The following is a 20,523-nucleotide window of genomic DNA, read 5'->3' on the forward strand; positions in this document are numbered from 1 at the left end:
CTGACAGTTGCCAATCCCTCAAGGAACTTGTTGTTCCCTACTCATGCCTATGAAGTCTAAGATCTGCAGACAGAAACTTTCTCACAGTAAACAAAGCTAACAACACTCACAGTGAAGTCCTATTCTCAAATCACATAGCCAAATTATAGAACTCTTTACCCCACACCTTCCAAAACACACCTGAATCTACCAGTTTTAAACAACTACTATTTGAACATCTATCCAAGAACTGGCATTGCTCCTGTGCCAAACCTGACTGACAAGATATCTATACCTCTCTCAACACACTGTCCACTCCTTATCCTATTTTCTCCCTCTCCTCAGTGTTTATTACTACTCAAAAATAAATATATATATAAAGGAAATTTCATTTGGTCAAAGGAAATCTTATTTGGTCTTAACTATTATTTAATATATGCACACTACTAACTTTATTTTTTCTCACAGTGATCTTCACTGAAATGCTTGTATTTTTCTTTTTGAACCTGTATCTACTAGAAAACTGTATTGAATACTACGTTGTATAGACTAACTAGAAGATATGTATTCTGCATCTTACTGTATGTATACTGTTATACTATCTAATTATTGTATATTGCTTGTATTTCTGTGGAGCTTTTCTCCCCAGGCCTGCGCTGAAAATGGGCTTCTGGCCCAATTGGACTTTCCTGGTAAACAAATGTAAATAAATAAATAAATAAATAAATTTTTAAATGACTGTACTATGTTCATCATATTAATCCTGCTATGTAGCCTTAGCTATATTGGTAAATTACTGTAGCAAACTATATTTGGGAGGAGGAAGAAGGGTTTAGGAACCCCTGGAGAATGTTCCTAACAAAATTTGATCTAGACTTACAGAAGGAATCAAACTTGCAGTACTTTGTAAAGTATGTACAGAGAACCACGTAGCAGCTTCTAGAATCCACCCCTTTCCAAAAAGCCACAGATGAATCCAAGGCCTTGGCAGAGTGGGCCTTGCCTCTGCCTGGAATAGATCTGTTATGGTGAGTATAACAAAAGGTAATAGTCTTAGACAATCAATTGAAAACAGTCTGTTTTCACACAGATTGTCCCTTTACAAGAAATGAACAATTGATCCTAAGATATGAAAGATTTATCTCTGTCAGGTTAGTACCCGAGTTGTCTGTGGACATTCAATATGGAGTATCCTTTGTCCCTCATTTTTAAGTTCAGAAATGAAAACGGAGGTGGATAATTTGGCTTGGATAACACTTTAGACATAAAAGAAGGATTAGTTCTCAAAGAAACCCTGTCCCTGTAGAAAATGCGGTAGGGATTGACTCATAAGAGCTTGCAATTCAAACATCCTTCTTGCAGGGGTCAGAGCAGTCAGTGAAACTGTTTTCCATGTTAAAAACCTCAAGTCAGCAAGATTAGCTGTTTCAAATGGAATTAGTGCTGGGTTCTCTAACACAAAATTAAGATCCCAAGGAGGAGGCCACTGCTTTGCTTGGAGGTGTGTTATACAAAACCCCTTTCAAGAAGATTTTGTCATGAAACTGCCTTGAAAGAGGTGGATCATTGCACAGACAAGCTGAAATGGCTGATAAATAAACCTTGATAGAGGAATAAGAAGAGCCATAGGATAGTAACTCGCACAAATACTGTAAAACCAGAGAACAACTAGCCCTTAATGGGTGCTTGTTATGTTGTTGGCAACAACTAGAAAACCTTTTCCATTTGCTTTTATGTGATTTTCTAGTAGCAGGTTTTTTTGCCTACATTAGTACCTGCTACACATCCTCACAAAAAAGGAAATAAGATCCTGTCATCCAGGCAGTCAGTTGAAGATGATTGATGTCAGGGTGCATCGAACACCTCAGTCCTTGTAAAAGTAGATCAACTTTGTGAGGAAGCTTGTGGCAATTGCCTCTGGCCATTTCCAAAAAAAGGGAGAACTCCAGTTGTTTGGGCCAGAAAGGAGTCACCCACAGTGATATTGGGAGAGTCTATATGAATCTTCAGAAGTACCCTGGATATTAGTGGAAAGCATGTAAAAGAATACAGGAACATTCCTGTCCAAAGAAAAGAAAAGAAAAAGTATCAGTTTTCCAGGCCTTCTTGCGTGGAATCCTGGAACAGAATTTTACCCGTTAATAGACAGGTGGCAAAGGGGACAACTTGAGGAACTCTCCACAGATGGATCAAATCTTGCAAGACTCCCAATCTAGTTTCCATTCATGAGAGTCACCCTGTTCCTGCTCAGCTTGTTTGCCACACAGTTTTGCTGTGACGGAATGTAGGATGCCTGTATAGTTAGAATGTGCTTGGAAGCTATATCCAAAGTTAGTATGGCTAGTCCACAAAGAGGGTACGACCTGGTTCCCCCTTGCTTGTTGATAAATCACACGACTGTGTTATTATTGTCTGTAACCACTTGACAAGGTCCCAGTTCAGAGAGCTGAGTGCAAGCATCTCCTTGATATTTATTGTACTTGCATCTGACCTTGGTGTCCCATAGCCACTCTGCATTTTTATCCCTCCCAAAGCTGTTCCACAAGTCTAAAGAGTCTTTGATGACTGACTGCTTTGGAGCAGGGGAGATGTGGATTTAGTGATATCTGTTGTCTCCACCAAAACATTTCTCTACTTACAAACCTCAGTACTGGGATCTGAAAAGATAAAGGATGTTGATGCTGGGACCAAAGAGATTTCAGATACCACAGTATCTTTCTCATGTGAAGTCTTGCCAGGGTTTCATGAGAATCATGGATGCCATGAGACCCAAAATTCTGAGGTATTCCTTCGCAGTGACTGAAGTCAGAGTGGAAAACCTTTGAAATAAGTCTAGATAAAGATCTTTTTTTTTGCTGTGGAAAAAAAGCTCTCTGAACTGAGGTGTCTAGTTGAGGTCCCAGAAGCACAATCCTGTGTGAAGGAATCAAGAAAGACTTTTGAATGTTCTCTTGGAATCCCAGCTTGTGCAAGAGATTGGTCACCCAAGAGATAGACTTTTGATATTTTGAAAAAGACTCTGCAAAGATGAACAAGTTGTCTAAATGTGGATACTCTTGCAGTCTGCAATGAGCTGTAATTGGAGCCAGACACTTTGTGAACACTCTTGGTGCAGTGAATAGTCCAAAGAGTAAGACAGAGAACTGACAGTGTGACCCAGACACATAAAACCTTAAGAAACTCGTGAAGTCTAAATGGGCAGGAATGTGATGGGTATCTTTAAAGTTTAGTGTTGCCAGGAAACTTGAAAGAGGAAAAAGTAACAGGTTGTGAAATGACTTAATTTTGAATTTGGGTATTATCATAAACATGTTTAAGAAAGAAAGACCCAGAATTGGTCTCTAAGCATTTTCTTTTCTTTTTTTTTTTTTTTTGGCACTAAGAAAGTTCTGGAATGAAACCTCTTCCCCACCTTGGAAGGAGGAACTGGTTCTATCACTCCTTGGGACAGCATGTGATGAAAACAGAAGGATCTGCAAGATGAGTAATGATCCCTGGAAAGGAAGACTTTCCTCCCAGTGCCACATGTAACCCTGTTGAATGATTTTCGGAACCTATTTGTCTGAAGCAATCCGTTGCCGAAGAGAAAACTGGAGATTAAGATTTCTGAAAGAGAATAGGGACAAGGGTGGGAGGGGGTCACAAGGTCTCTTGAATAGTCATTTAGACTTGTTGGACTGTCCTTGGTTTTGAGAGGTTTGATACTTCTGTTTGGAACCCCCCTTGCCAGTTCTTAAACGTCTGTTTACCTGATTTCTGCTGAGACTGTTTATTCTGTTTTTGCCAGAATTGGATGAGGAGAAAGAAAATCCCTTGTATAATTTGAAGAAGGAGGGACGAAAAATCTTAACAGTTCCTAGACCAGCTTGTCCTTTTCATCAAACGTTTTGATCACCTGTACAGCAAAAGGGCTAAACACTAAATCTCTATCTAAGAGAGAGTTTAAAATTCTATTTTTTTTAAATAATTTTGGGAGAATCTAAGAATGCAGCCAAGCACACCTCCTTAAAACAGTACTAATGGCCATAGCCCTGGAAGAAGTGTCAACAGAATCATACTCTTTTTGCAAACAATGAGTAGTGACCTGTGCAGTAGAAGAAACTAAGTAATTTAAAGCATTGTTTTCTTCACAAGACCCGCGGTGGTGGTGCTGCGGTAGCGTTGTCGCCTCACAGTAAGACGTTGTCCGGTTCGATTCTCAGAGCGTCTTCTGCGTGGAGACATGCGTGAATGGGCGTACCTTCGTTGAAGGTTGTGCGTCAGGCCTGGCAAGCTGGTACGTAAAAATCAACTGCCAATCATTAGCAGACCGGAGTTCCGCTGTGGCAACCCCTAACCGGAAAAAGCCGAAAGACATACACCAGTTTTCTTCACAAGAAGAAACTAAGAAGCTGTAAATTAAACATTCCCCATACTCTAATAGTATGTCAGAACAAACTTTAACCTATGAGCCTGACAATTTAAAATGAAATTTAAAGTTACAGAAGTATACACTTTTCCCATACTTATCATTACATTGTCCCATCCTTATATGAAAGGGTGGGACTGGAATTAACTAATGCTTATCAACAGTGGAGTTAGCTAAGGCTATAGCTGCTGGGTCAGGTTTGGGAATCGTGTGTAAACATTTAAGGCTGAGGAACTTTAAAAATCTCATCTGCCTTTTTAGGGACAGCTGTCTGATTATCAGGAAAACTGCAAGCAGTAAGACACACATCCTGTAAAGCAGACAGGACAGGAGGAATAGGCTTAGGTTCTGGAAAATCCTTCTGTAACAGTTCATAGTATTTTCTGAGGGACTGAGAAACCTCATTGTTCTCCCACTGAAAATACTGGGGCATTCTAGCAATAGTCTCAGAGAAACCCCCACAGGAAGCAGCAAAATCTGAGCTGTCTTCTGAGTCTGAATCGGAAATCTGAGGAGACAACCCTGAAATCCGTCCCTGTACACCTTACTGCTCAGATTCAGAATCTTGAATCTCTATAGAAAAGAGGCATCCCTCTTTCTTTTACTAGAACCTACTTTACAAGAAGGATCAAGAACCTAAATTAAACCCTGAACCAGTCCCAGTAAACTACTATCCAAAGAAATTTGAAGAGGAGTAGATGCTTGTTTGGTTTTCTGTTTCATTTTGACAGGAAAAATGGGGCCAACCATGTTGCTAATGGCAGCCGCTGCTTCCCCAGGGATGGGCACATCATTCTGTAATAACAAGGAAATCTTCCCTGTTTCCTGTCCCAGGACCAACAAGTGTGTCTCAGCGAAGCTACCAGAAATGAAGATGAAATAAAGATTACTATACATCCGGATATAACAAGCTGCACATGAATAAAACTGCAACAGTATTACTGTGTATCCTGTAATCTCCTACATGATACTGTGATCCATGTTGCAACTTTTCAGTTACCAGTGTAGAACTGGGTTAAATAATCTGACAACCGTTTATGACATTTCACAATCCCTAAAAAGTTTTGCGGTAAGTTCAAAGAACTAATTGTAGGTTAATTTTGCTACAGTACCCCTAGAGAATACTGTTTATCACTTACTTGTAAGCAACAGCCAGGCTGCTGACAGTGTCTCATCTTCTGTAATTATACCAAGTAAAAATAATCACAAAACATACGTATTTTTTTAAGCATCCAAAGATTTTTTTTTTAATACAATATTTATTGAAGATGAGACACAGCAAGTATTCACGGAATCAGCTGTCTATTAGTTAAGCAGTTCTTTCATGAGATGGGATGGGGAGGGTGGGGTTTACTACTGCACATCCAGGGTAGTGCATCTTGGAGAAATAACCCCAGACAGTTTAGAGATATGACAGTCTGCCGAGACTGCACAGAAATACAAGGAAAATCAGGTATGCTTCTTTTTCTTTAGTTTTGTAAAATGTACCTGATTTTTCTTGTATTTAGTCTGCCCTCCATAGCATATATCAATAGAAAAGTCTGGCCGCTCAATAGTACTTGCATGCCCAGACTTATTTATATTGGTATATGCTCAATGTACAATGGGTACTCTGGTTGGGCAGACAAATCAGTGTACACATTTTTATAATACTAATGAAAAGTCATTGTATAATTAAATACACTACAGTACTCTCTAGCTGTGTCAAAATAAGAGTGGTTGCAACTGTGTACAGTGTACATATTTTCAAGTGTCATTTTCATAGCATGAACATGTTTGGTTGATGTATATAAAATATTTTACTTAATGTAAAGTAAATGTAACAGAAATTCAGCTTTATGAAGTGAAATATAGTATCTCAAATACTGTCATTATCTGTGCACCGTAAAATTGTGTCCTTTATGTGAGTCCTGAAAATGCAGTTAAATATCTAAAACGACTGTTCCTTCATTTTCATCTTCCCTTCGCATATAAAATAGCTAGAAACAGAATGGTTCACAGTTTTGTTTTTTACAGCTATCAGATGAAACTTTATCTTCTAAATTGCCAAGTAACATTTTTCTGCCTTCTCAGACTGTAATATAACTGATGTAGAACAGAACTCTATTCCTGCTGTTTTTTTTTTTTTTTTTTTTTTTCTTCTTCAAGATGTTAGCAAGCTTTTTGGCAGTAGAAGTTGTGTAGATCTTCACAAATTTTAAAGCTGTGCCTTCTTTGGCAACATTCCTTAACTTTGACCTAAGGAAGATGGCCAGCATTTTTATATTGTACAGTGCTTCTAACGATATCCTTTGAATGGTCTTTTTACTGGTAGCAAACTACAAGTTCGATTGCAGAAAGATAATATTCAGCAGATGACTCAAAATGTTCGTACTTGCTGCCATTAACATGTTGGCAGCATGTTCAAGAAGTTAAAGTAGGTAAAAAAAAAAAAAAAAAAAGAAACTTCATCTCCAGACAAAAACAGACTGCATGCAGTATTTATGAAAAGATACAAAAAATTCCATTTTTTTCCATTGGGGAAAAGTAGCTGTAATCTGCAAGCATAACTACTGAGTTTGCTTGTATAGAAATGTGCTCACACTTAACTAAGTAGATCTGTGTACAGAAACATCCATTGAAGGAAATGAGGTCAACTGTACAATGGAGTTATATATAAAACATAAGAAGTATCTTTTTTTTTTTTTAATAATTCTGGTGTATAATACTAATAAACTCTGCCTGAGCATGGGTGAATCAAAATGAGTACTGGAGTTTCTTTTTTAAATGTAGGATGTGCCAGCTCCTGATGAAATGCACCTACTTAGGCAAACTGCACTAGCCATGGATAAAGCCTGGTAATAATTGCTAGTATAAGCTGATATCGCATGAACAAACAGTAGAGAAGTGACCTACATTGATAGATAAAGGAGAGCTTGGTTATGGCTTCCTGTTGAATTGTGGCAATTTTTTTTTATTAAATCCTGAAACGGAAAAAACACTGAAAATACAGAAGTGTGACTGTCACTCTTCTCCTTGAAACTTATTTTTTTGTACGGGGGAAGCCCTCACATCCCTGAACTTATTAATACCAGTGCAGAGATTGCCATACCTTGGAGAAAAGGAAATATTCTGACAATCGTCAGTCTTGGGCTTGGTATATGTAAGTCCGGATTTTCAGCCATTCAGTCTCCACATGGCAGTGCAGGTACCAACTTTTCAAATGGTTATTCTAAACTAGTCACACATTTCTAAGGCTTATAAACATACTTAAAGGTGAATATTTTACATGGGCATTTTGAGAAGTTGTCTACTTTCCTCATAGTTTTTTTTCCAGAGCAGTGCATTCTTATATTTAAGGGATTGATTATCTTTTATCACAGTTTGTCTCAATATTGTTAGACTTGTGTGTTATTCTTTTCTTTGTTAAGGTTCAGAAAAAATGTCCTTTTTCTAGAGCAGTGGTGAAGTATTTGGTATTTATAAATGAATATGTTACCCATGTATGTTGGAAGCACTCATCTGTTAGATTTTTGCATTACAACAGCTCTAGGTGTACCACAAATTATGCACTTTTTACACACCTGCCTGTGATTTACAGTTTGCGTACATTATACCCTGACCGGTTTATAGACTTTTCAGAATAAAGTGTAGATCTACAACATTGGACCTGGAGCTTACTAAGCAGTGCTATTTTGCTGATTTTTTTTTTTTATGTGGCTTTTACTCTTTTTAATCATTTCTGTGTTCTTGAGCATTTGGACAGTTGTGCATAGTGAAGCAAACTGCATTGATTTTTCAAGGTTTGAAGAAAGCTGGCAGTATAGTACATGATTTCTTAACTCAGTCTGTGAGTGTGTGAGTGGGTGCTTACCAGACTGTTCTGAGAGAGTTTTTGATGGTGTCATATTGTTTTTCATAACTGATTTGTATATCATGTTATAAGGATATGATGTATTTCTTTGTTTTTTCTTTAGGATTTGAAGGAAACAACTGTGAGAAAAATATTGATGACTGTCCAGGCCATAAATGCCAGAATGGTGGAACCTGTGTTGATGGTGTGAACACTTACAACTGTCAGTGTCCACCTGAGTGGACAGGTGAGTAAATGCTAAGGTGCATTTTTTCACCTAGAATTTCACTCTTGGTAAGTTTTAGATTATCTGGATCTAACTAGGTTTATTGTTGTCCTGTGCCATCAGGTGACCACTGTTTTTTCAGGTATTGTGTTGGAGCAAGTAAGTACTGCCATGCAGTTGGGGCTTTTCTTGTTATATTTCCAGTAGAACCCATGCATGTGTATGGTACAGTCTGTGCACAATGTGATGTTAATGATCCAAATATCTTTAATTGGCATAATTTCCCAGTTATCATACATTTATTCGCTAAGGAGTTACTGTTTTGAAGGCACACCTGATCCTACTTAATTCAAACTCTGACCAGCTCCTGACAAATATATTCATTGCCCTGCTTGTGGTAGTAAATTGGTCATTGACTCAAGCATTCATAACACAGGATAATTCAGTTTGTGATAATGCCAGAGTATGACATCTTAACTTTGGCTTTACTTTCATAACATATTATTGACCAGGTAATTTTAAGCATTGTTATTTAAGACCTACTTTTAATATGCATTACAACAGTAGCAGGAAAATCTCAAGTCTCATCTGGTTGGACTGATAGTAAGCATATCATGTCCCTCATTCCTTAGCAGTTCTTCAGCATTGAGAATAAGTGTGCGTGTGTGTGCACACATTTCTTTGTGGCCAAGACCAAACAAGTCTCCTAGCCTTGTAACAACTGACAGATCAGTTTGCTGTGAAACCCCTTTTGGAATGCAGTATGTGTTCTTATCCTGTCTCCATTGTGGTGTTCTGCAGTAAGCTGCAGGTAAGTTTTCTTGTACAATAGTAATATAGTCACTGCCTTTAGTACTGCACTTTCTCACAGCATCCAAATCTTGACTGTCTTTACATTGCCATGGGAGGGGGTTTAATTCCTTGGTTTTGGCAGTTCTACTGACATTAGTAAGTATCTGATCATGTTTTTCCTGAAATTAAGTAATTTGTTGCAGACTGTAGGTGCAGTTTCTAATTAGTATATGTTACTTCTTTACTTAGTGTATATTTTTTACTATAGAATGTATTGTGTATATTTCTTATGATCTGTTTGATTTTGTCATGTATTTGGAATTTCATTTTTTGTGGCTCCATAAGGCATGTATGTATTTTGTTTTGCTTTATTTGTTTTATTGCAACCTAATACGTTGAATCCATGTTTCAGCCAGCAGAATGTGAACAATATAGCAGATGTAACAAAAAGATAACAAAACAGTGAAAAATTCTGACATTAAGTTGAAGAATATAAGAAAAGGGGAGATTATAACATTTGTATAACTACAGGGCCATGTCCTCCTGAATAATAGTAATATTAATAAAAAGTGTGCAGTGGCACATTCAAAAAGTGGTCACCCTGCATTAAGATCATGTAATAGAGGAGACGCCCAGCTTTTTTTCTTTCACTTGTTGACCTTCCCCTTATTCCTCAAATTTCAGTGAAAGCTGAAAAAAGCCTGCTGTTTATGTTTTTGCAAGATAGGAAGGAAAATATTACAATTTGATCTTGTTGAAAAAAGGCAGTTAGCTTTGAGTTCAGACATCCGTTTGCCAAATTTGGTATGGCGCCTTGTTTCTATGATTTCAGGGGAAGGGCAAGACGAAAAAATCATACTATTTAGCATCATTGTTATCTTTTGTGAGATCAATTCAAGAGATGCTAAAAGACACCTCTATAGTAAGTAGAATGTTCATACTCAAAATAAGTTTGCCATTCACTTGGGTCATGTCCCAGATGTGTTGTATATTACTGCAAGACCACACCATATGTTCAAGGCCAGCATCTAAGAGACTACATTTTTATCATGTTTTCCTCCTCCATAGTCGACCATCAGCCATCACCCGTCAGGGAGCCGTCACCTAACCCCAAACCCTACCCCAGGTGGCTGATGTGAGCATCTGCATCACTACAGTGGCATTATCTGCTCTCTACTGGTATGTGAGTGCTTTTGCATGCATGCCTATGAGAACTGCTGACAGTGTTTTGTTAGGCCAGCCCACGTCCACAAGTCATGTGGCATTATCATGCAAGCCTCCTTTTGTGTGGTAGTAGTTTGGCCAGAAAGGATCACCATTTCCTTCCCTCCAGGGTGGGCTAGCCTGCTTAAGCTGTTCACTGCTGTCTCCCATGACATGCCTTCCCAGCACCCAATCTGCAAGTCGAATTTGAATCTTGTAAGTAATAGTCAGGGTTTCATGTGTCTGTACCCTAGAGTTGGGCTTAATTCATTAACACCTATATGGTATGGGATATTGCACCTGTAGCAGCCTACATGTATCTTGCATTCCAGAGCATTTTCTGAAAAATAAACTTAAGAAGTATAAGATAAACAAATGTAAATATTTTGTGAGCAGTAAAACTATTAAAACTATACAAATAGAAATGTTATCAGTAAGAAGTATTCTTTACAATGAATACTAGTCAATGCATTTGTTATTTCCATAAATACTGTAATATTATCATGCATACAAACCCCAACTTATATTTGTGTTAAACTTTCACAAAGAACTTGTCATGTCTTGGAAACTATACTCCCTGCATATATCTTGTTCGAACATTTTTGTTAACCAGACATAAGGTTTCACATGACAGTAAGAAATTCCTCCATGAGTTCATGTTTATTCAGATATTCACAGAATATGAAAACGTATGCTTAATTGTATGATTAGCAGTATAAGTAACTGAATATCTCTAAAGATGTGCAACTTACAGAGCAAATATCAAAGACACTTTCCTTCCAGAACATGTAGGGTTTCACTGATGTCTTGCAACAGTTTGTAAGTCACTTGTTTTTTTGAAATATTAAGTACATATGGAAATATTGATTATTTTCATAATTACTGTAGCAATATGTCAGGTATAAAGAGATATAACTAGACAGTGAGAATGAAATTTCCTGTCTCCCATTGTGAACATTTCATACCATTCCACTCAGTAACATGTAGGGCCCTCAGCTACGAAGATATTTACATAAATTTGAAGCTGTGAATAAGTGAGAAATTAATTGATTTCTTTCTGTACTGCACGACATCCCAGATCAACAGTCTTAGTGTCACTTTGTTAATAACTCTTTGCACTCTGTAATGCTGCTTTTTATTAGCTGATAAGTCACTAGTTAAAGAAGTGAGGTCCAAGAAAAACGTCAGGACAACAAAAGGATTTTGATAGTGTGAATGAGAATTATACAAAAATGGCATTATAGACTTTGAGTTAAGAGACCACATTAAGTTTTTTGCCACATTTTTAATTTCGTAGAGTTCAGACATAGTGTAACAGTTGTTCTAAGGTTGCCACTTAGTAGAATAGCTGTGTGGTATGTTTCAGATATAGTAATGTCAGTAATAAAATCTCTCTAATTTAGGTTGGTAATCTAAAATGTTAATAGCTTTATACTTTATAAAGACTGCACAATTTGAAGTGAGTCCTAAATTTTGATTCTCTTATTCTGACCTGGTCTGTCAGATCATAGGGCTATTTGCCCTTTGATGGAGCAGCTGATGTAGTGTCTCCAGTGTTAAAGACATAAGAACATAATAGCCCCCCCCCCATAAAAAAACTAAGAATGGGATTAGATTTCTACTACACCTAATAATCTCCTGTCCAGAACCTTGGGGGAGTTGTAAGGCTGGATCAATTATAAAGATAAGATTCTGTGGTTAATGTCTGCCTTGTGGTCAAGAAAGTTAGAAGTTACAGATATGGAATCAAATTTTGATTGATATACCATTTGGGGAATTCCCAGTATTCACAGTGAACTGATGAGGTGCAATATTAAAAATAACATCACTGTTAATTTTAGAATACCTTTAGGGAAATGTTTATAGTTGGAGTCTATGTAGGAATAGGGGTACACTTATTTTAGGTTAATGTGTATTGTTAGAATTAGTGGTAGAGTTAGCGCACATATGTAAGGGAAGGGCCAGGACTTCTAAGATGGCTGCACATTGAGTAGTGGGTTAATTAGAGCACTCCTGTGTGTAAACTGTGAAATTGCCAAGTAAGCCGTCAAGAGTTATCTGTTTGGTTAGAACTCAGTAACTGGTGAGTAGTTACACTGCCTGGGTACCAGCAAAGAAGAAATTTGGTGACAGTAAGCAAAATTTTCTCAGAAAGGAGAAGACAAAGCTCTGGCTGGGGAGATCCTTGCAGCTTTTCAGCAAAAAGTAAAAAGTTGTTCAGATTTCAGCTTTAGTACAGCAGATGGCTTCAAGTAATTTAGAGGGGAAAATAAATTAGATGCCCTTAGAGGTGTTTAAGAAAGACTGGAAAAATCGAAGCTTTAAGTACTACTCAGGTGAACTGATAAAACTGCTGAAATTGCTGAACATAAGAGTTCTCAAGAAGAGTTTTTTTTTTTTTTCAAAAAGAAAATAGTGTTAGAATACATGGATGCAGAGAAAACCTAAGAGTTTTTGGAAGGAATGTTTGCATTCATTTTATGAAATCTCAGATAAGCAACTGGATTTGTGTCGCAGCAGGCAAGTTGGGGAAAGTGCCTCTGTTCCTTTCTGGAAAATCTATATAGTTTTATGTGTTTGGTATGAGTTGAAATTGTTTGTTTTTTTAAATATATTTATTTTTTGTTCTTTTGATATTTTTATTGATTTGAAAAGTCTGGGAAAATGAGACATTGGTTCAAATAAAGATAAGAAGAAGTAACTAAATATGAGAGCAGCTGACAAACTTTAGTGTGTGTGTGTGTGTGTGTGTGTGTGTGTGTGTGTGTGTGCGCGTGTGTGTGTGTGTATGCGGTTATGTGTAGGCTGCAAGCTGGAAATATATATTCAAAATAGTCATTTACAGTATGTGGCAGTAATAGCTTTGTATCAAATTGTTTGCTTTATCAATACCAATAAGAAAAAAATTACCTTAGATATAAAGAAAAAAAAAGAATTATTCAAAGAAGTGTAGCCTGCAAACACCAGTGTTACAGGATGTGTATTTGGATAGAAATGAGCATGTGAATTTGATTAAGCAAAATATTTTTAATGTTGCATGTTCACCAGAGTGTCAGGCACAGAGGATAATGAAGTTGATAATAGTGCTTGTGAGTTGGGCACCGTTGATGATAGAGGAGGGGAAAACATTTCTAGTAGTAGTGTTACTGGCATGGGAGGAGCATTACTTGGGCATGTATACTTAAAACTACTATTATGGGGCTTAGGCACAATAATAAGCTGTAAGCAGAGAGTAGCATTTATGACTGGGGACTGGAACCTGATTTATAATAGTGAGGATGTATCTGGGGACCTAGAGGGGAAAATGAGGGTAGATGTCTGAGCAGATTTATGAGAATATTTGGTATGAAAGGTATGAATTTAATAGTATGAACTCAGACAGAAATTTTCACATTATTCCCTAAGAATATCGGGGTAATGATATAAAAATGAGACCGTGGTGTTTTCCTTCTTTTCTGTTAAAAAGAGGACCTTAAGGAAGGTGCAAGTACCTGTTATTTGAGAGTTATTAGAAAAGATGGAAATTGGCTCGGAAGAAAAAGCTACTTAGTAGGATGAACCTAAAACTGATTTTTTAAAAACATAGTAGAAGTAAGAGAGAGATGAGAGAGAAGTGTTATGAATTACTAAGGGTAGCTGACAGGTTTAACTATTGCAGAAGAATAATAATCTCAAAACAAGAAGAGGAACAATTGTAGAGTCCTATAGGGAAAATAAGATACTTTTTTTTAATATGTATGATTTTATAAAGGTCGTTGTTTTGCAACTAATTTTGATAACTTCTCATGTGCAAAACCTTTTAGGACATTTATCATGTGTACACACTCGGTAAGTGATCACAGGTACTATAAGATGCTTAGCCATGTACACATTTAACCAGAAAAACTTATAATAGTGCTTACCTCACAGTTCGAGCAAGGGCATGTGCTGTGACTTAGGCAACAGATCTTGGAAAGAGTTGAAGCCAAACATAGGGAGCCTATGACAGGAAAAATACCCAAAGTTCCTGTAGTGGTATTAGAGGTATTTTAGAAATTTAAAACAGAGAACTGGGGAAGCCAAGAAGTGTTTTTGTAGGCATTTTTATACCCCAACTAAACTTCAGTGGGTTTTTTTCCTAAGGTAGAAAGCAAATGCTAGTGGTGTGATGGGGAAGGGAGAGGCAGTTGGAAACTTGTGTTTTTGGGAAAGTAATGAGTTGGCATATAAAAAAATCCCTACAGAGTACTTTGATGGAAATGTTTTGGGAACAAATTGTTCTAATTAAGGAAAAGGTTATGTTGAGCATTGGTATGAGTGCAATTTTTTCTAAACATTGTAAAGCTGTGCTAAGTTTATTGTTATTGGCTGCCAAAAAAGTAATTGCTTAAAAATATAAGGGAAATTCTGGATATTGTAAAGGAGATAACAGAAATAGTGGTGTAAGCCTTTGAAAAGGGAAGAAAAGAATCACATTTCATGGAATAAATGGAATTTGTGTGAGTAATACACATGGAGTAATGCCCAGGAGGAGTGAGGTTTAAGGGAAGACAGGAACTGAGCAATATATGTAATGTTGGGGTGAAAGTAAATATTTAAAAAAATATATTTATAGATACCACTTGATGGTAACAGTGGAAACTGTTACTACTTGAACAGCTAGAATTGGAATTGGAACTGGAACAGTTTCCATTGTTACTATCAAACCGTAACAGTTTCCATTGTTACTACATTTTTTTCTGTTATTAATGTATGTAAACTCATGAACCTTGGCATAAAATGTGATAATTTAAAAAAGTATTTTATTTTGTTTAACTGAACTGATTCATTACAGAACTTTTTTAGCCAGCCAGCCAAGAAGCTGCTTGTGATGGTAAACTTATAAACCATACTGACAGTTCTTCTAGTAAAACTGCTAGATTGGCGAGATTTGCTACAGTGGTCTGTGGTATTGAGCTGAAGTTTCATTCTCATATTCTTGGCTGTTTAAAAAAAAATGAAAAAGACACAAGATGTCTCCACAAAGTGTTATACTTTCCAACTGATTACTCTTAACTAAGGGTAATAAATGTACTTGCTGAAATCTGGCATTCTTTCTGACTGTACTTAAGTACTAATCTGTGAATGGGTGTGGGTAAAGTTTGGTTTAGTTATAGCAGGTTTGGTTTGGTCCTGAGGCCAAAACTGGAATACTCAAACAAAAAATACATTAATGAGTAAGCAGGTATTACCCTGAAGTGGATTATTGCTATTACACAATGCCATTATAAAAGTTAAAAAAAAAAAAAAAACAGAAATTGCACTTTTTTTAATAATGTCATTGTACTACACCAATTGTTTCTTGAATATGTCAAGGAAAAAGGGTGTCATCAGTGCCCAAGAAGACAGGGCATCTGAGAAAAAGGTGTGTGCAAGAATAAGAGAGCATTTTGGAGATTAGTGCAAACATGCCAAGGACAGTATGAATGTTTTCCAACCCCCCCATGAAGGGTATGGATTTATGTGACAGTGTTTGTGTTATCTCCGATATTGTGGGATTTCAAGAATGTGTGGTCTAGATAATGGGCAATTTTTTGGGGGGGTTAACTTCTTATCGGTGAAAATCTTTAGTTTATTTGGTACATAGAGAGAGGTTGTGGGATTGAGAGAAATTTATATTTTTATGGTTTTATACTCTGGTCTGCTGCAAGTTCCATGATCTAAAGGTTTGTACCCTTTATTTAGTTCTCAGACTCTTTTTTATGTCTGCTGCAGTACAGGGTAGAGTCTATCATATATAACTAGTCTTTATCCACATGTGTTATTTTAATTGATAGAATCAGCCTCCTCCCCCACACTCCCAATTTGTTCTGCTCCCTTTTAATTACAGTAAGCTTGCTACCTAGTGTAGATGTTGCCACCTTTGGCTTCTAGTCTGTTATACCACTTTTCATGTTAAGTCACAATGAACACTTTGATGGAGTTGAAAGGTTGAAAGGTAAATTCCTTCTTCTGCTGGTGTCGTATCTCTTCCTTAACCAGTTAGAAATGTATCTGTGTAACAGGGATTACCATTTAGAATCATGTTACTTTTCTGTAACCAAGTAGTATCATTCACTAAGACTGTGTTTGGTTAGTTAGTATTGCAAATGAGTTCATGCACATATACAGTATGTATGCATCGGTCTGAAGTGGGTGATTATCTAGGAATCTAGTTATTTTTTTAGTGTCAGGTAACAGGCTTTTGTAACATTATTCATGCAAGGATATATCACCTTAAAAAAGGGAGAAGTCTTTTTTGACTCTGGTTTCTGATGTCACCAATATTGAAAATGGAAGCAGGATGGTGAGGAGATTCCATTGCTTTTTGATTACAGTATAGCCTATGATAGATGTCTGGTGGAAAATGTGCATAAGAGAAGTACGATTTATTTTAGAAAACTTCCTTTCTCATTTTGTTCAGGTAATGTGATACTGCAGGAGAAATGTGCTGTTTTAGCAGTCAGACTTTCCATTTTATTGTTTCCTAATGTAGAAAATCTATCTTTTTGACAAGCACAAGAAAAAAAAACCCTCCCAAAATGTGTGAGCTGTTCCAGAAGAGTGCAGAATGTTTAGATTGTCCAGAAAAAATGAGAGGTTAATTAAAACCTGAAAAAGCAAAGAATTTGGGGGGAAGGGAGGCAAGCAGCCTTTGGATTTGAATTTTTTCTAAGTGTGATTTGAATACTTCGGTATGCCCCCCCCCCACCCCCACCCCGGTCAATTTTTTTTTTCTGATTTAACTTGCCTATCTACTGTAGCAATGCAGAATGAAGTCCGTAAATTAGTGCTTTTTAACTGAGTTTCTATAAAAGTGTTCTGACTTGACGAGAAAGAGGTAGAACGTACAGTTTTGGAATTGCCATCTGGGCTCTTAACAGCAGTATCATTTGCATGAATTGTGTAGATTGATATGATTAATTTCTCCTCCTTCTATACAGATGTTTAAAATAAAGCACATTTGCAGTTCCTCAGAATTAAAGCAGTATCTAAATGCATTCTTTTATGTCCAGAGCTTTATTAAATATGCTATAATAGTGGCTGATAAGAATTTTGTGAGATAGATATGCAGTGACTGGTTTGCTCTGGTGCAGCAGATTTGCCATTTATACTCTGAATTTTTTTTTTTTTGTAATTCAGGGAGAAGGTGCAAGCAAGTACAGTAAACTCTCAGTTAACCGGAACTCAAGCAACTGGAAAAAAAAATCAAAGAAATACAGTGCAATTTTCATGTGTTACCCTTACTGTCCCCTCCTCCCTTGCAGAAACATACCTTATGTTTTTACAGTTTTAGAGTTTTAAAAAGGAAGATAGGAATAAATTCCCTGTCTCCCCAACCTAAGAACAAGTAAAACCACACAAATAGTATAGGGTACAGTATTAGTTAGGGTTCCCTATTATATGATCGAAGACGTGTTCTTTCGAAATGCGTCTTGATTGAACTTGAAAGCACGAAACGGCAAAATACTGAAATGGCATACGAGCGATTTTTTTTCCCTGGGAAAGAAATCGTTTGGCCGCCTTCATTATTTTGCTGTTTTCGTCACTGCAGTGCGATCTCGGAGTTGGTATATTTAAGTAGGGGGATGCCCCCCACTTTATGTAATGTTTTAAAGTTTTTTTTTCTTTTTTACTTTTTTGGAACAGCGATTTTTTTTCCCTTGGAAAAAAATCGCTGTTCTAAGTGTTTAGGATTGTAAGCTTTCGCTTACATGGGGTCGATAAATCAGCTGATTTAATATAGACCATTAGTCAGGCCTGTTTTTAATAATAACTCTCAAGCAACTAGTGCCAGTTATCCGGCATCTACCAATCCCCACGGGTACCGGCTAACCGAGAGTTTACTGTATACCTGATTTTTGCAGGTTGTTTCCTGTCATTCTGACCTACTACCACATTATTTAGACAGTAGAGGTTTCTGTTTAGTGCATCTTTCCTCCTCACTTATTAGATGTTTACCAATATAATTGTTGCACAGAAGTTTACATTTCAGTGGTGCAGATCAGGACTGCTAGGTCCATGTAGTCTATTTCTCTGCTTATTGAATAAGCTGAGTTGTATTTATGACTGGCATATTTATTTTTTGCATATGCAAAAGGGGTGACATTGTACATCATGTAAGTGCAAAACAAACAAAAATTACAACATCTGATGTCAGTTTTCATTCATTCCTCGACATATGGGTTCGGATCCGATCCACGGATCTGACTCTGCTGCTTATTTACAGCTCGTGGATACTACAAGGTCTCAAGCAACTCCCTTACCAATAATGCAGCAATTTCATTGTTTCCCCAGATCTCGTTTGCCACCATTGTGTACAGATGTGGTTGCTACAGCTCTTGAGCATTGGTTTATAGATAACTGTTGTTATACACACACACACACACACACACACACACACACACACACACACACACACACACACACACACACACACCAACTTCCTTTTTCACTAAATTTTCCTCCCTTACCCTACGTATTTCGCGTAAATCTTTTTTACCATTGCTAGTATTTTTTTTTTTTCTTTTATTGGTACCTTTTAGTAGCTCTTCTATACCATTGTTGGTATTTTTTCTTTACCTTTTGATAATTCTGGTCATACCATTGTTGGTACTCTTTCCCTTTTCTATATAAATTAAAACATAAACAAGCAAAAAAAAACACGACTTTCTGTCTACTTAGGTCAGTATTTACCAGTGCGTATAGTAGTTTAAAATGGCAGATAAACTGTCGGGTTTTAAAAAAATGTGGAAGTGCGGGCATAAAATCCCATTGTCTGATGCCCATGATTTATGTGTTTATTGTTTGAGTCCGGACCATTTGCTGTCTTCCTGCTCTTTTTGTAAAGCTTTCAATCTCAGTCCAAGAGCACTGATGGACAGGAAGAACAAATTAATCCTCAAGAGCCTTCTTCTTTCAGCCTTTGGAGACTCACTTTAAGGAGCTCAGACCTCCAAGTCAGATAAACAAGAGGTCAAGTAAAGACATTCTGACCAGCCCGGACCCTCTCATTCTTCTTCTGATCCGACTACGGAACCACCTAAGAAAACCTGAAACACTTCAGATCCTAAGGGCAAGCCTTCGGATCTGACTTCATCAGATATTAGATCCATTTCTCTGGATCCGGCTCATTCTGATCTGGAGCATCTACCTAGAACTAGTTATGTTTCTTCCATGGATCCTCTTTCCCCTTGGCTCTCACCCCTGTTCCTGGAAAGATGCCTCCACTCAAGATCTCCCTCAATATCTTCTTCCCGTTCTTCCAGAAGTGTCACAGAAGCTGATTTGGACATAATGATGAGGAAGTTTCTCTCTGCAAAAATTCAGATGGGAGTTCCCCCGGCTCCTACCACCACTGGTCTGGAGACCTTTTAGTATTACCCCACCCATGTTGGCTTCTTCTTTGTCCCGTCCATTGGCTTTTGAGACCTTGGATCCGAGACTTCTGGCGGATTCTGTCTTGGATCCAAAGACTGGTTTATCTTAAGATCCAGTATCTTCAAGTACACTGACTTCCTAGTATGTTGGAGCTGGACAACTTTTGGAGCCAAAGTGTCATTGTTGGATCAGAGGTGTTATACTCTGAAGATGTTGTAGCTTTCTCTGTTCCTCTGAGCCTCGATATTCAATAGCAGGTTTCCAACCTCTACCTCAGGTGGTGTGTTTTTAGGTGAGAGGGAGCAGCCGGTCTGGAAGCATATTTCCTGAGCTCCAGTGGCTTCTTTCTCCCTGGGGCAATTCTACCTTTGAGGTGTAGAGTGTTCTCTTCCAGAGGTCAGACTTTTCCTCCCCACTCAGATCTTTCCTGTGTATCCCAGATGTCCTCGTGCCTTGAGCCTCAACATTCTGCTCCACAGGGACAGACAGCCCAAAGTCTTCAGGCTACCCAGCAGGGTATGATTATTTCTTCTGATACTTCTGGAAATCCCACTGAAGAAGTCCCTAGGAAGTGTAAGTGCAAGAGGAAGCACTGCTCCGGCTCTATTTTATGCATCTGAAACTGGGTGAAACTGCTCCGGCTCTGTTTTATGTAACTAGTGTTTGGTTTGTGTGTTTGTGTAAAAAAGAAATCTCTGGGATACT

General features: G+C 37.5%; 1 protein-coding gene across 1 annotated transcript in view; it reads left to right on the forward strand.

Annotated features, from left to right (window-relative positions):
• Positions 1-20,523, forward strand: part of LOC122813421 (neurogenic locus notch homolog protein 2-like) — a 1,182,542-nt gene that overhangs the window by 604,000 nt on the left and 558,019 nt on the right. The window contains exon 5 of the mRNA XM_044085736.1: positions 8,344-8,466. Within this exon, the coding sequence (XP_043941671.1) occupies positions 8,344-8,466 (123 nt within the window). The remainder of the gene's footprint in view (positions 1-8,343; positions 8,467-20,523) is intronic.

This window comes from Protopterus annectens, chromosome 10.part0 (assembly GCF_019279795.1).
Source record: "Protopterus annectens isolate FY-2018-M chromosome 10.part0, PAN1.0, whole genome shotgun sequence".
NCBI classification, from domain to species: domain Eukaryota; kingdom Metazoa; phylum Chordata; order Ceratodontiformes; family Protopteridae; genus Protopterus; species Protopterus annectens.